The sequence below is a fragment of the Gobius niger genome (assembly GCF_951799975.1).
Source record: "Gobius niger genome assembly, chromosome: 11".
Lineage (NCBI taxonomy): Eukaryota > Metazoa > Chordata > Actinopteri > Gobiiformes > Gobiidae > Gobius > Gobius niger.
In genome coordinates this window covers 23065828-23082202 of record NC_136862.1, presented here as the reverse complement: position 1 = coordinate 23082202, position 16375 = coordinate 23065828, and the positions used below count along the sequence as shown (strand labels likewise).

At 40.9% G+C, this 16375-nt stretch overlaps 1 protein-coding gene and 1 long non-coding RNA gene across 2 annotated transcripts; one reads left to right on the top strand and one right to left on the bottom strand.

Annotated features, from left to right (window-relative positions):
* Nucleotides 1-828: 828 nt before the first annotated feature.
* On the top strand, nt 829-8990 carry adad2 (adenosine deaminase domain containing 2; the record flags this gene model as incomplete). Its single annotated transcript, XM_079566719.1, has 8 exons — nt 829-853; nt 3155-3299; nt 3649-4006; nt 5007-5177; nt 5702-5913; nt 6256-6487; nt 8670-8802; nt 8880-8990. Exons 2-8 carry the CDS (start codon nt 3203-3205, stop codon nt 8988-8990), a joined length of 1314 nt encoding a protein of 437 aa, XP_079422845.1. The 5' UTR covers nt 829-853; nt 3155-3202.
* Nucleotides 8991-15518: 6528 nt separating this feature from the next.
* On the bottom strand, nt 15519-15911 carry LOC306970283. Its single transcript, XR_013793384.1, has 3 exons — nt 15824-15911; nt 15627-15672; nt 15519-15554 (listed from the first exon to the last, which is right to left on the bottom strand). It is a non-coding gene; the product is annotated as an uncharacterized lncRNA (long non-coding RNA).
* Nucleotides 15912-16375: the final 464 nt, after the last annotated feature.

Below are 16375 nucleotides of genomic sequence, written 5' to 3'. Positions count from 1 at the left end.
AATATTTTTTACTCTATGTTTTGCGCAATGTGGTCCAGCTTGAAACACGTGCAATGCTAACGCTAAAGCTAGCTAGCTGTCAATGTACAAATCCGATTTCAAGAGTTGTGTACAAATTGTAGTTATTGTCTAAATTTAATCTCTTGGCAGACGTTTCTAGTACAGACCGTGTTCGTTTTGAAAAATATATTGGTTTTAATTATTTTAGTTATTTCTTCAACAGCTTAACACAGAGTAGCATAAAGAATAAGGCACATACCTACCTATCTTTTAGCAGGATGTCTAGAGAAGGACGGTTCAAGCACACCATCAGGAGAGGGGCCCCCACTTACAGACATGTCTCGGACTTTGTGCCTCCTGTGCCCCATCGCAGGGTCCAGCTGGAGGGCACAGCTGAACCTAGAGATCCTGTTGTGCGGAGGTGAGGGTACAAATACTGGCTCCACCACAGTAACATCTGCAGAGTAAAATCATATTGCACTGTCTGACAACTACTGGGAAAAAATGAGCAAATAAATTAGTCAACGCTTTGAAAATGTGTCTTTTTGATGATCTGGTTAGTAATTCGCCTGTAAAAAATGGTAGCAATGTTCCAGGTTCCACCACCATGTAACACAAGAAAAGGAAATGAATGTGTCATATAATTGTACCTTCTGCTGCTATTTTCCTATTCATTTGTATTTGTTTGTTAATCATTTTTTTATAATTCATTTTTAGGAAAGACATGTTTGTCAGTGCTGACTCCTTTGATCCTGGGGACAGTTTGGAAAAGGGTGCCTCACTATTGAACAATCCTGCACTTCCAGATAGAGCTGTACAACCACAAGTGACTCTCAGTGAAAGAAGATTTGAGGTATGTCACAACCTTTTAAAGAAGAATTAACCAACTTGTTTACCTTAATAAATCCTTTTCATTCTATGGCCAGAAAGCCACAATTGCAACTTCGCTGCCTCTGGGTCAGAGGCGCAATACACACAAATAGAATCACAAAGAAGAAGCTAACAGGCAATGCTAACTGTGAGCTAGTGCCACTTAAACAGTATTTACAGACAAGCTTGAGTGACAAAAAATATTTCCGTTGTGTAATTGGATGTATAATATCCTTCTCTCCGTTTGTCTTTTCTGTCAGCGTAGTATTTACTCTCACGGACAGTCAAATGCAACATGCTACGACACCTGCAGTGGCGCTTATGGCCTCTAAGGGCATGAGTTCTATCGTTCTACTTTAAAACCATAGATATAATAATTAGAGATAGATTAATACCTATGGGCTATATGCACACTAGCCTGGCCTTAGCCATCCGTAAACTCTGGTCAATTATAATTTCCCTACATGTACGTCTGGGCTTGATCTCAGTGGCCGCGTTACATCGGTTGACGTTTTACCTACCATTCAGCGAGCGGGGGAGGCCGGCGCCGATTTGCGGGTTGTAGTTTGGCAATGGCGGCGGATACGAAAGAAATGGAAACTCTTCAATCCGTTCTGGCTCGGCCCCCAAATATCCAGAAATTTACATTGAAGCCTTGAAATGTGCAAGGAATGCTCCCAAGGATGGAAAATCAGATCCAATCATTCAAAAGGAGTTCACCCCTCCCACCTGTTAACAGAGCTCAATTGAGAAGTTCCAGACCCTTGTACGAAACGAAGTAAGTACAAGGGTCTGGTAAAACCAGGCTATATGCACTCTGACCCCACGTGATTTCCGCCTGGACAGTAAACCAGACGCTGTCCTTCCTGTCCGCTATCTCTTACCATTAAAAATGAACAGGGTCCCACAGAAATGTCTGGCCTATTCAGCCCCATTCATAGAAAAGGTCCCGAGTACTGTGTGAACCTTAATGGCCGCTTTGTCTCCTCCTACACAGCCTGTTCCTTAAAAGGGCAAAAAGGCGGGAAGCCCTGCACTCGTAGGGCAGGCGGAGCCTCCACAGAGCTCCTGAGCATGATTGGCAGGCTCTGGAGCCGGTCAATCTACTGAAAATGCTTACAAAATTCAGGCTGATAAACAAAAACTAGCGCTTCCCTCCTCCAGTGTGGTCACATGGGTCAAAGTGATTTTTTAGAAAAAGAAAAACTCTTTGGAGCCAGGCTTTTAAGCTGTTCTTGGGAGGTCAGAAGTCTCATTAGAATCAATGCTTCCAAGTGTCTCTTGGAGTCACCCCTGGCCACAAGGGGGTGGTATTACAGCAATGTTAGCTCCCCACTATAAGGACCATATAGAAGCACGTTCCTTGCCCATTAAAACTTAGTTTTCTAAATGTATTTTGCAAAAATAAAGCAATTCATCAAGGTTCCTCCTGGGCAATTCGCACCATATCTGAGTCAATCTTTGAATCCTTGACAGACAATGGTTAAAAAAAACCCACACACACCATTATTGTCTTAATAGATATGAATTGCTGACGGCAAGTGCACTCAAAATCTCCCCCAGCCAGTCTTGAGTTGTAAACTTGAAATTAAACTCATGCAGTTCAGCTTGTAACTCAGGCAACCCCATTTACATGTGAATAAATGACAGGTATAAACTTGAGCTGCCGCATCAGTCTCTGTGATAATTACCAGCACACTGTCTGATTGGCAACACCACCGAGCTTAGTGTTATTATTCAGTTAAATGGAGGGCTTCAAAACCATCTGTATTCATCACTGTGCCACGTCCCTTTAGCTTTTAATGATAAAAATAGCTTAAAATCTGACACATTACTCTGTCTTTTTGTCTCATTAGTTTTCTATGAGAATGTTTACCATCAAATCCGTCATCTCATTTTGTGATAGTAGTTTAAAATAGTGTTACGACTCTGAACAGGCAATGAAAACCTAGTTGTGAAGGTTTTTTTCTTTTTAGAATGGATGCACAATGGCAGAGCGGTTTGTTAGATGCCACAACGGCTTATTGGTTAGCAGTGGCCCTCGGTGAAGATAAGGCAAATACAGTGAGATACTAATGACAGTACAGTACAGTACAAGCACTTGTTACAATATACTGTGTGGGGTCTTCAGTTTGAATCAGTGTTTTGAGGGTCGTGACCTATAAAGGTTGTGAATCTCTTGATCAAGTGTCTCCTCACTGAACAGCGTTTGTATCCCACCTAATAGTCAAAGCATGAAGGTGGCTGTGTAACTTAAATGAACTACACAAAGTTGCTTTCTCAGGAGGATGACTCCGATGACAGTCAGGAGGATTCTTTGTCATTGCCTGGTATGTCTCCGCCTGGAAGTCTACTCTCTATCAATGAATCCAGACTCCAACGAAACATGGAGCTCAAGAAACAAGACAAAAACACTGCCAAGCCCCAAGGTAACTAAGTAAACTTAACTTGAACACTAAACATCGAAATAAAATTGAAACGTTTCTTTCTACACAGTGCTGCTCCACCGCTGACATGTTACTCTCATAGCAAGCTAATTGGATTTCCTACTTACTTACAACTTGACCTTGTTCTAATTGTCACACAATAATCAACAAGTAATTACTTTCAAGTAGTTTGAACTTCCACCCACTACTTTATCTATTCTTAATTATTCTTGTCTTCTTACACTTTGGCTAAACTCTGCCACTTCATTGGTTTAAAATCCCCTGTTAGATTCCCCTTTATTATAACAAATCACAGGCCCTTGTATTTCCTTTTTCCTTTTTTTGTGATCAGCATGGCGAACTGACTGGCACAAGAATCACATGGCAGCGATAAGCGGGGAGAAGTTTGACCTGCTCCTTAAGATGTGTCCTGACTTTCAAGGCTGCAAGAGCAACATGGCAGCTTTTGTTTTGATAAAAGGCAACAACAAACTGAAAAGTACACATTTGTATGCTCTGACGACCCGCTTACCTTCCACACATCCTGTCCTTTCTTCAGAGGTGTTGGATACTAACAGTAATCCCTGTGAACATTATAAAGTAGTAGCGCTGGGAGCTGGTGCCTCCAGCTGTCAAAAGTGGCTCTGCTACAACGGCACAATGGTCCACGACTGCCACGCCATTGTTATCGCCAGACGGGCCCTGCTGAGGTAAAGGTCTTACTGACAGATACTGAGTTTGAAGGCTTGAAGGTGCTTGAAGTTGTCATTTTTATAACTCATCGCCGCCACCTCAGGTCTTATGAGTTACTGCAGTCTTTATGTTAAGCTCGTGCAAGACGATGGAGACAGTGCAGGCTTTTAGCGGCAGTTGTGGTGAATAGGTCTGGGCTCATTCTACACATTAGGACATTGCTACAGTAGAGCATGTAGGGGGTGGAAAATACATCATTTAATTTTTTTTTTTTTTAATCTTGATCACTGTTTGACATTGCTTTGGTTAAAAAATTCTTTATTGATTTAAATTTGATTTGTTTTACCCAAACAAACTATGCTGCCTCTGCAGCTTTGCGGATGTAGCTACTGTCCAATGTCAGTGATAGTATCAGATGCTGCAGTGATCTTAAACTGTTCTCAGTATTTTCTGTGTGATATGGATTGTTATTTATTTTATTTTTGTCTGCTACCTTCGCCTTATCAACATTTCCCAATCACTGCAGCCACGTTACTCTGATTGTGGTTGGTGACAACTGGAGGGGCACATTTAGACCCATCACTGTGTTGGTTCACTGTTGCAGACAAGTGGCAAACGAATACTAAACAATTTTCACAGTGCAACGTTGTCACTCATCTTGCTCCTGTTGATATCCTATTACCAATGCTCTGAAATGATCTGCCTATCGTTTATAGACACAGTCACATAAAAATGATTTAAGCGTCTTGCTAGATGACACATACTCTAGTGGAACAGCCAGCCATAGCTACTGGTCAAGCCCTTCAAAAGTCTAATGTTGAGACTGCTGCACTTGACAAAGTTTCTGAAAGAATTGGCTATTGGTTTAAAACTGCATCAAACTATTTGAAGTACTGATATTACTTTTCTGATCTTTTTATACATCTGTTGTTTGTAAAAATGACTTAAAGGAAGTGCAACCAGTGTCACGATTTCAATTGATTTGAAGTTGACGGTATATTTTTCTTCCTTTTCTAGATTCTTGTATAAGCAACTGCTCCTTTTCTTCGACAACGATCCAAAAAAGAATGACATTAGTATTTTCGAGGCCAGTCCAGTGAAGCACCAGCTTCAGCTCAAGCCCAAACACAGCATCCACCTTTATGCCAACCAGTCCCCAGAGGGCGCAGCTAAACACTTCTACTTTGAGTATGAATGTTTATACTTTTCAAAATGTTTAAATATGCCTAGAGACAACCAGTAACTCTGGGATAAATACCAGACTTCTATTATGCTTGAGGCTGTGGCTGAATGTCCACAGTGTTTTCTATGTAGTGTTCATACCATTTTATATTTGTGTCCGGATAAAATGTAGTGCACTCAACATTTCTCATAATGCACCTTGAAAAGTTTTGAGCTTGGATGGTCACTTTTTTTAGACAAATCATTGTACACCACAATGCATTGCTAAAAACAGGTCTTTGAACTGGACACAAATGGGCCAAATTAAAACAGTCAGCAATAGTTTTGATTGCCTGTTAGGTTCTAAATTATGACTAAAAATATGACAGTAGTTTATCTTTAGCTTGAGCTGCTAAATGATCAATATCTTCCCCTCTCCAGCTAAACTCAAGACAGTTTTCTCTGTTAATGTAAAATCCATGTTAAAACAAACAACAAGGCACTGGGTATCATTTAAAAAAGTAACACAAATTTTCTTTTTCTCTTTGCAGCACTAAAGCTGCCAACTGGACGTCCATGAAGCTGCAGTACCACGCCAAAGGAGTCCTTATCCCTGTGGTTTACCTGGAACCCAGTATGTGGGCCTCCAAGGTCTGCTGCATGACTGCCAGTGACAAACTGTGTTGCTGGACCGTCACTGGAATCCAGGGGGCGCTGCTGAGCCACTTTATACAGCCTGTCTACATCACCAGCGTGGTTTTAGGTAGTTCACGTGTATCTAAGCTATTATCATGAGTTCTCTGTCCTAGCAATGAGATATTTGTTATTTTGTGGGACAATAGTCCTTTGAAATTCTAAACAGATTATTTTTGTCAACTTCAACAAATGGCCAAAACAAGAAGTCTGTTTATTCATTTAACAAACCTGCAATCTACAAATCCAAACCTTTTTAAGGATTGTCACCATGTAACTTCAAGTAATGAGGCACTCATGCTTGTATCCATTATGACCTTCTCGTTTGACATAAATTTCCCCAATGTTGCAGATCATTCAAACACTGCCAACAAAAAATGGAAAACACACTTTTAATTTTGTCTCTACTCAGGCGGTCAGAAACTGTCAAATGGAGATGTGTCTAATATCATCAATAAGCGTCTGGGCGACGGTTGGGAGGAACTGCTGCCTTCACCTTTCAGGAAGAAAAACATCCACTTTGTCTGCGGCGCCCGGGTGGGTCCTGGGCTGTCTTCAGCAAACAGCCACCTCAGCATCAACTGGAGCCTCGGGGACATTGACGTTGAGGTCCTGGACAGCAGCAAAGGTCGCATCATTGAACGGTATAATACAGGGCTGCCTGATATGAGGAACACATTCAGATCAGGGAAAAGTTGCTTAATATGGTTTTGGTGCACTAGTCTTTTATCAGAAGTACAAGGGTTTCACCCAGGTGCTCTTCAGGTTGGGGATTAAACTGTACTAAGTAAAAAATATAAAAACCCTTTATTATTTTAGATATGAAAGGTCTGGCAGCCATTTTGACTCGTTTTATGTAGCCCATGTCCTGATGAAGGTCCAGAGAGCCCAAAGCACGCTCACATTTTTCAGTCCATTTTAAATACTTGCCATGAAATAATAAAGGCTTTATTAAGAAACTCAACAGTATTTTGATGCAACATGATGTAATTGAGTGAAATGAGTGTTGCCCTAATGAGTCTTAGAGTTGTAAAGGAAATGATGAAGACTCTGGACATCTAGGGCCAAAGAGGTGTGTCTGGATAGTTACCTTCTTTATTGTTATTATTATTATCATCATGGGACCAGGGCCCAATGCTACAATGTTGGATTAAAGTGTTAGCGAGGTAACGTTGGAGTTTACCTGGTTTAGCGTGACTACCAAGCAGGGTCCATTTCTATTGAGGTAGATCTCTAGGCCCTTGAGCATTAGCTGCTATGTTCCCATATAAGAAAATGTCTCTTTGACCTATGAGCCAAACTTTATCAGGGTGGAGCGACAGAGAGGGAAAAAGTAGGGAGTTTTAAGAGTAGTAGTAGTAGTAGTAGTAGTAGTTTATTCGGTCAGTTCATTCATTCCTTTAAACGTAAAAACATTTCCAATTCTTTGTGAACAACACGACCGAAAGGGTTTAGGCTGAAGTGTGAAGAGTGGCAGTTCATGAATTTATATCAATGTGCGTGTACAGATTTTGTAAAATAGCGTCAGCGTGATGCAACTTTGTCTACACATGTCGCTGACGCATGTTTTAGATGTCTATCTGAAATGCCCTGATTAAAAGCTTGTCCTTAAAAGGCTACGTCCTTTTTAAGGACTAAATGCTGAATGTGAGGCTACATGAGGCCGTGCGCGTTGTTAATGTAAAGATGAGGAGAGCGAAGGAGAAGCAGCAACTTAAGCACTCATTGCAGCCATAGACTTAATATTGATTTATTTCTATTTTATTTTTTTGTTTTGTTGTCTGAAGCTAGTTTTTAACCGTAGTCTCAGTCAACCCCTTTTTTCTAAGCAATGCCACCGCCCCTGGCCAGTCTCTGGCTGTGATTGGCTGCTAAGAAGTCAAGACTTTAATACGAAGAGATAAGAAGATTTCGCTCACCACTAGCGCTGCACTTGGTGCACTAGTGCAATCAACCTAAAATGTCTGGAGCCCTGTGATGTCACATGAAATCTAGTAACAATACCATGCTCTACTTCTGTTAATGTTCCATCGACAATGCCCTTCTCGTTCAATGCCTCCCTGCTTTGCTCAAGCTCTGCCTGTGTCACATGCACTCGTGCAGTGTTTGAAACCTGAAGCCCCTGTCATCTTTCTGCTTTGGAGACGCTGATGTCCAGTAGCCACACAGATGCTTCTCCCGCTGCGGGCTGGTCTGCCCTTGAGCCCAGATAATCGCCAAATACTCTCCGCCAGCTGTGTATCTCGGCCAGTGTCCCTCGGCATGAACTCTTTGCTCTGGGTGACGGTGTTCTGCAAACGATGCACTATAAAAAGCTAAACACGAGCAAAGCGTAGTATATTAGGAGTTAGAGGGTATTTATAGAACATCTAAACAGGGATACAAGGCTGCAGGAGTATGGAGGTGAACACACAACTTACATGAATTTAGGACAGGCTGTAACATTACTTAATTTATTTATTTATTCACAATTCAAAAAAGATCAACTAAACCAAACCACAACTCCACTTTAAAATATTCTGACCTAGACTCACCCACAGAGGACATTAAAATAAAACTCTTCTGTTTCACACCTCCTTTTCAAATGTAAGTCTTGCTAAATGGAGTCCTGAAGCTTAGTCTCAGACTCATCAGACTGCACCTACACTTACACAAATGCATACTACACAAAAAGATGCTATTTGAATATCAATCAATGCATTTGCTGAGAAACATATTTTAAGCAGCAGTATAACACTATTATGTAAATGTTGTACAGAGCAATAAATAAATAATGTTGACTGAAAGATGGTGTCTGAAAAACAACTATTACTCCCTTATTCCCAGATCCCCGTCTATGAGTGGACCAGGCTTCTCCAGCAGACTTTGTAAGAGAGCTCTCTACAGCTTCTTTCGCAAAGTGGCAAAGCTCGGGGGCCACAGTAACCTGCTGGACCTGCCCACCTATCACAGTGTCAAGGTAAGTCTAAACAAGTCTTAGCATGACTGAAGGCGGTCGAAACTTTAACAGTTTATGCCAATCATTTCATTTTAAAGGTGGATGCGGGAACGTACCAAGTGGCCAAAGAGCTTGTCAAACAACAATTTGTGAACAACCATGCCGGTGTCTGGGCTTCAAAAAGGATGGTGGACTTGTTTAGTACCTAAAAAGGGGCAGATTTAAAAAGTTTGAGTTTCTTACAAGAAATGTTTTTTGTTGACAGTTGCCCTCAGCAGTAATTTTTATTTAGTTTTATGCAAAATGATTCGTGTTGTTTTGGTTTTGTGTAGGTGTTTGAGAAAATAAAGCGGCCCTCTGTTGAGCAGTGCAGTGAAGTCGTCCCTGAATATGCTGTGGGTGGATCACATCTGCACTGTCAAGACAAATTCACAAAATTTAACTTGTCTGTGTAGCTGCAAGATGGTTTTACCAAAGACATGATGCCTAAAGGCGTAACTGATACTTTTGCACTAGTACCTGCTTCGGTCTTATTGTTGGAGAACTACTATCAATACGTTGTGACTTATCAGAGCAGTAATGCGATGATGATCTGGACATTGCCTATACAAGATGGTTTGCTATTCGAAGAGAGGTAAATGTTAATGGCACCTGAAATGCGTAAGGCCAATGTACTTTTGCTGCCACATTTTGAACAAAACGTCTGGCACTGTACATATGCATGTTATAGCGATGTCTTTTTCAATTACTGAACGTACAGGTGCTGGATATCTTGATTGCTCTCCTGGCAGTCAGTGCACCAGATGGTAGAAACCTGGTTTTGTATTCAGGTGTATGAGCTGCATGTAATTTCAGCTCTAGCAACAGTCATTCTAGACACACACAGGCAGCGGAAATACTGCAACCACAACGACAAGGCCATGATTACAACATACAAATTCAAATGCAGACATCCTTTGTGCCACTAAAAGGTGCTTTCTATATTTTGCTACCTCCACAAAATGAGTATCTTCACTACGTATAACAAAAAGCAGTGAAACGTACGAGATCTCATCCATGCAAAGTGTTCCCAAATAGGAGATAAATTTATCCTGTTTCTAAAAGGCTGTTTCATAAATTCACAAAGTAATCTTTGAGCCGCTGGTGAAATATTTATTGGGTGTAACCTGAAGTAGCTTTTTGCAGAATTGAAGGGCGAGAACCACCGGGAGGCTTGCATCATCTTAATTTCCAAAATGTATTATTTTTTTTGCACAAACTGTGCGGTGCCATGGTTCATTGTCACCATGGCTCCACTCACCAGTTGCTTGGCAACCAACTCCTCCTTGGAACTGATGCAACGACTCATGTCTTCATAATTACAGGCTCTTTTACAATATTAGGCAAAAACAACCAAATACAATTACACAAGATTACATTATAGAGCCAAAATAAATGGTTTACTTTAGCTAATCTAAATTAAAGTTTGTTTTATTGCATTAGAGGAGGGATTGTCTTCTCATGGACATTGTGTTTGTCAGGGGGAAGTGTGCATATTTTAACTATGTTCTTGTGTGAGTAAGTGATTAGTCCATCCAGGCGTGGGATTCAGGGAGCCGTGAGACCTTCGAGTGGGACCAGAGATGGTGCACTGCGCTCGAGGAATGACCAGCCCGGGCACAAAGAGGCCTAAAGGTGGACAACACAAAGATGTAGGCATCAATAGTACAATCATACTGGAAGAGGTTTTAAACACTTGTCAACACAATCACATCAGTGTAAGCAATGACCTTCATAAGGTCTGTAGCTGCAGGGTTCCAGCCTGCAACCAACCTGCAATTTGGGTAACTTCAGAAAGGACCTTCAAAACCAGACTATCTCTAAATGAAATGATAGGTGCATATTTTGAATATTATAGCCAAGTTCATAATTTGTCTTAAAAAAAAAAAAAGTGGAGAAAACGTAAAATACAGTATGAATAATAATACAACAAAATGGTATCTGTTTAGTCTGACCCAGGTCTGGTCTCTTGTTGCTGATGATGGACTCCCGTTGGCTGGACTCTGAGGAGGCTGAGGTGCTCTCTGTGGAGCTGGACTTCACGGATCGGACGGAAGGGGCTTGAGCCTTAGCCACTGGGGGCTTGGGTTTGATCCCGAATGAGCCTGAGGCGCTCCACTCTGTAATTAAGGAATAGATAAGGTAGATTGTTTTTCATCACCCTACACCAGCTTAACAATTCACTGTCCCATAGTACTGAACACACAGTTTCTTTTATTAAAATTTAAAACTGTTTGTAATGTGTATTTGTCATGGTCTTACCAGAATTTTCCTCAAGTCTAAATCTCCCAAAGCAGAGATGTATCCTCCACTGTTTCCTGACATTCTCCTTCATCAGGCAGTGAAATACGAAGATAAAAAGCCCTGAAATGAAAAAAGACATTGATGACTATACATGAGAGAGAGACTGGGGAGACTTGCACTTCAGTGGAGGCATTGTCTGAGGGTTAAAAAGGGCCACAATTGGTGTTGCATCACCAGATAAAGGAGAGTACAACAAAGGCCTGTTCAGAAAAAAAGAGAGGTTGGGAAACTGTTACATCAGGCCTCGCTGTTTGATTTTCAAGTGTTTGCTATCTGTGTTAGGAGTGGGATGTTCAGGAAAATGTTATATGAAGGTTTGTGTAGAAAGTATAGAAAGCCATTACCACTTATACAGGCGCGTATTTTTGTCTGCTTTATCATCATAAATGAGATAGTGTGATTATATTGATCTAACCCGTTATAGCAGAGAGAACTAGCACTGGGAGAGCACAATCAGCCCAATTTATAGCAATACACTGTATGTTTCCTCTTGTTTTCATCTCTAAAATGTTGGCATTTTCCCCCAAGATTCGGACGCCCATTTGTGAACCTTGGAGGGAGTTGAGCGTCGTGAACAGGAAGACCATGGCGACTCGAGCGGGACCCCAGGTGGAGAAGCCAATGGTCCAGGTGAGTCCGACGAGCAGCGTCAGACTGGCCACACCCTTCAGGTCCTTCATCAGACCACCGTGAATCCCGGCCGGACTGTTGTACCGCATCCGCCGGATCTGAATCAGCACCACTATGAACACCTGAAAACAGTGAAAGCTGTTAAAGGGTGCACAGGGTACCTCCCCGTTCTATACAGTCCATTACTTACTATGCCTATGTTTATGGATATATTGACCATACCCAATTGTGCAATATTCCGTCCCATATGTCACTAATTTTAAAGAAACCAACACATTTTTAAACAGGGTTTCTTTGTAAAACCATCTCATGCAGAATATTTCACCTTTATTACATGAACAACTCTCTTCCTTCAAATGAGCAGCAAAATGAAATGATGATGCTAGTATGGTCAAATAAAATAACATAATATATCTCCCAGTTTACAAAGCCACAGAACTTACTGCAGTGTTGAAGAGGAAAACCAAAGCAGCGTATCCGACCACTGTCACGTAAAACGCCACGTCGTCCTGAATCCAGCAACTTGTGAATAAGGGCAAAAACAAATGGTTGTTTAATTCTGGATGTCATAGACTTGTGTGAACAGTGTCTTTGTACAGTATACTAGCGTAAGGCTGGGACAATACACTTTCGTCATGATTCGATACGTATCACAATACTCGGATTAGTATGATAAGTAGTATGTGCACCTTAAAGTGAACTTTATGAACTACAGTGGGAGGAAAAAGTATGTGAACCCTTTGAAATTTATCCTGTTAATGTCAATGCCAATAAAAATATGACAACATGTAATTGTTTGGGTGGTTTTAGTTGAAGCAGACACTGTTTACTCATTCTTTTAAATTCATTATTTTATTAAAGATCAGACCACATTTTATGATCAATTTAGGCAGAAATGTACTGTAATGTACTGTTCACATACTTTTTCCTACCATTGTAAATGACGTTTGACTTGTTGAAGTGTTAAGATTGAAAAGTGCACAAATTGAAACCAAGTGCTGTGTAACTGTTACTGGGAAACAAAGTGCATGATCAAAATGCTTCCCAACTCAAGTGTTCAAAATATTGTGATACTGGATAAAGCATACTTGGTATTGCAGTAAAAAGTATTGCGACACAAAATTATATTTTGTCCCAGCCCTAGTATAGTGTCTTGTCAATAAACCTAATGTGCAGTGAATTAAAGTTGCTGGTCCTCAGTGTATAGATGTTAGCTACACTGTTAATAAAAACAATAAGCGCAATCATGAAGGTTGAACCGATATCAAACTCACAAGTTGTTTGACTCGTCCAGTGGCTGCACACTGAGCTTAGTCTCTGTGGACACGAAACTGCCATAGGCCTCTTTGTCCACAATCAGCATCACCACACAGACCACCAGAGGGATCCCTGAACAGGCATGTGATCAACATCCTTAGCAATAGCTTTCAATGTAACGTGAAAAATAGTTTGTTGTACTGAAACTTCAAAAACGCTTAACAGTGACCTAATCTTTCATTGTTTTGACATGCAGAAGTAGTCTGGCTTTATGATTCAATTCTTGGGTGAGTATAATTTGGAATACTATCGATACAATAACTTACAAGGACTTCTGTACTGAATAGAACATTACCCTACCCTATCCCCCGAGCCAATTTTACAGATAAAAATGAAGGCAAAAGAATGGATTAGTCGCTGCTTTGCTGAACTGTTCGTTATAAAGCTTAGTACAATCTCACTTACCCCATCCCAGAGCGCAGAACTTGAGTATGTAAGAGGGCACGTAGACGTTGAACACTTTGACTAGGGCGAAGTACATATTAACTGCCTCTAATCCCATCCAGGTGAAGGAAGCCAGCACAAAGTAATGCATCGTGGTCGCCACAAAGATACAGAGGCCATAGACGCCCCACGATGACAACCAGGAGTTGACCAGGAGGGTGAGGTTCAGGCCCAGAAGAGCCAAGGAGAGGTTTATGAGGATCTGAGAAGGGTAGTCTCGACGGAGCTTCCTGCGGGACAGAGGAGCCAGAAAAACGTAGGTAAGATACGGCACTTAGGCGTGTCATTTTCTGCATTATATAAAAATATAAAGCCAAAAGTTTACATCCATTTCATTAATATTTGGTAGCACTGCCTTTAAACTGTATATATTGGGTCAAACGTTTTGGATTTCCTTCCACAAGCTTATCACAATAGATGGCAGGAGCTTTGGTTCATTCCTCTAAACAGAACTGGTGTAACTGAGCCACATTTGTTGCAACCTTGAGTGCACATGCCTTTTCAGCTTTGTCCATACATTTTCAACTGGATTGAGATCAGGACTTTGTGATGACCACGTCAAACATTGACTTTGTTTTCCTTAAGCCACGTTGTAACCAGTATTGGCCGTTTGCTTTGGGAATTGTCCATTTGGAAGACCCATCTGCGCCCAAGCTTTAACTTCCTGGCTGATGTCTTGAGATGTTGCTCCAATATTTCCACATAGAGTTCTTTCTTCATGATGTCATCTATTTTGTGAAGTGCACCAGTCCCTCCTGCAGCAAAACAAACCCACAGCATGATGCTGCCACCCCCGTATTTCACAGTCGGGATGGTGTTCTCAGGCTTACCAGATTCCCCCTTTTTCCGCCAAACATGATGATGGTCATTACGGCCAAACAATTAAATTTTCTTTTTCGTCAGACAGGATACGTCTCCAAAAATTAAAGTCTTAATCCTTTTTATATTTGCAAACTCCAATATGACTTTTTCATGTTTCTTTTGGAGAGAGGGCTTCTTCCTGGCAGAGCTCCCTCTCACAGCACTTGTTTCACTCTGGATAATGACAAACTCTTACCAGTTTCAGCAACTTCACCAGGTCTTTTGCATTTGTTCTTGGGTTGATATACACATTTCAGACACAGCACGATCATATCTGGGACACAGAACCCGGCTTCTTTCTGATCTGTTTGATGACTGGACATTTATGTCTTTTTTATACTTAAGTATAATTGTTTGAACAAATGAACATAGCACCTTCACATGGATGAACCAGACTTGTGCTTCCAAGGACATGATATTGTCATCTGGGCTTTCCCAAATTGTTTAAAGGTATAGTAAATTTAGTGTATGTAAACTTCTGACTTTGTAGAAAGTAACAAAACATTTCTCACTCTTCTGTCATTTAGTAAAAATATTTTTTAAATTCTTAACTGACCTAAAAATTCTGGTTTCCTGCCAGACTGTGAGAAAAAATGCAAATGTGTCTTTTTATAAAGTGTATGTAAACATCTGGTTCCCACTGTAGATGGTGGATAAAAGAACTCACTCAAAGGCAGTGTAGGTGAGAACGGTGACCCCCAGAAACAGAGAGGAGATCCCGGAGCCCACATAAGTGATGATGGTCAGCTTGTACTCGTCCTCTGGATCCAGTGGGGTTCGTGAGACGTCCTGAACAAAGAGATTTGATCATCCCAGGATAATGGTGTTACATTGATACTACCCTAATTTACCGCTGCTGTCATCACTAAAATAATTTCAAACAATTTATTTTTAGGTAATGTTTTTAGACACTTCTCATAATGGAAATTGCGGCTATAGTGCTGTGGCTGAGTTTATGTTTATGCTTTGAGCGCCCTCTTGTGGAGAATGCTTCGTGTCGACTCCTGAGAGTTGCATTATAATTCAGCATAATTCAAATATACTTGTACTCAGAGTTAACGCAGTAGATAGTACCAGGAGGACTCCAAAGTGCGTGAGGTGGTCGCAGAAGCAGGTGGTGTACTGAGGAGTGCTGATGTGTTTCCTGCAGCCTGTCGGGTCCCAGCCTCCCTCTCCATCTGGGGTCAGTGTATAAACATGAATAATTATCTTTCTATTAGGATAAATTCTCAGCTTTGGTCTGGGTTTACCATTTAGGTTAAAGTTCCAGTAGACACATTGGACATTCTTGTTATTCTGAAGGTAAATATATTTTTAGTTGACCAGTTACTGAACATGACTGAAACAAATATTATACAAGAGCTGTAATGTTCTAAGAGAAACATAATGAGAGCAAGCTAAAAAAAAAGGGTGCAGTATGTTTTAGAAGGTAAAGAGTGATTGGTACGTAATTGGGTTGGAGGTGGTGCAGTGTGATCTGGACGTCCTCCTGCAGGTCACAGATCGGGGAGCTGGCGTTGGTTACACTCGCAGACACCACAAACGTGTTCAGGACCAGCTCATTTGACGGTTTTGTCTGAAAAGTTTATATGCAATAACATCTACGCATCAAAAATACATCTTTCTGGTTCATTTTATATTATGTATTATTATGCCTGCGCAATACATTTTTAACCTTCATCAAATTGTGTCAAAACAACTATACCAATTTATTGTCCTGTGCTTGTAAAATTGTTTGTCCCCACTAGAAAAACTAGACCAATTCAAGGATTACAGGGAACTAAACTGGAAAAATCATGACTAAAGTCCCCTCATGTTATGCTTGCTTTTGCAAAAAATGATGGAAGACCTCAGTGATCTTGCTCCTAATACTGTTGTTGATTTGGTGGTGCAGGACTATTATGAACGGTAATAGTGACTCATTTTTATGGTGATAGTGGTTAAGAGGTCTTTGTGGTGCAGTATACAATATAGAAGTACCTAATATTTGGAAAACCTT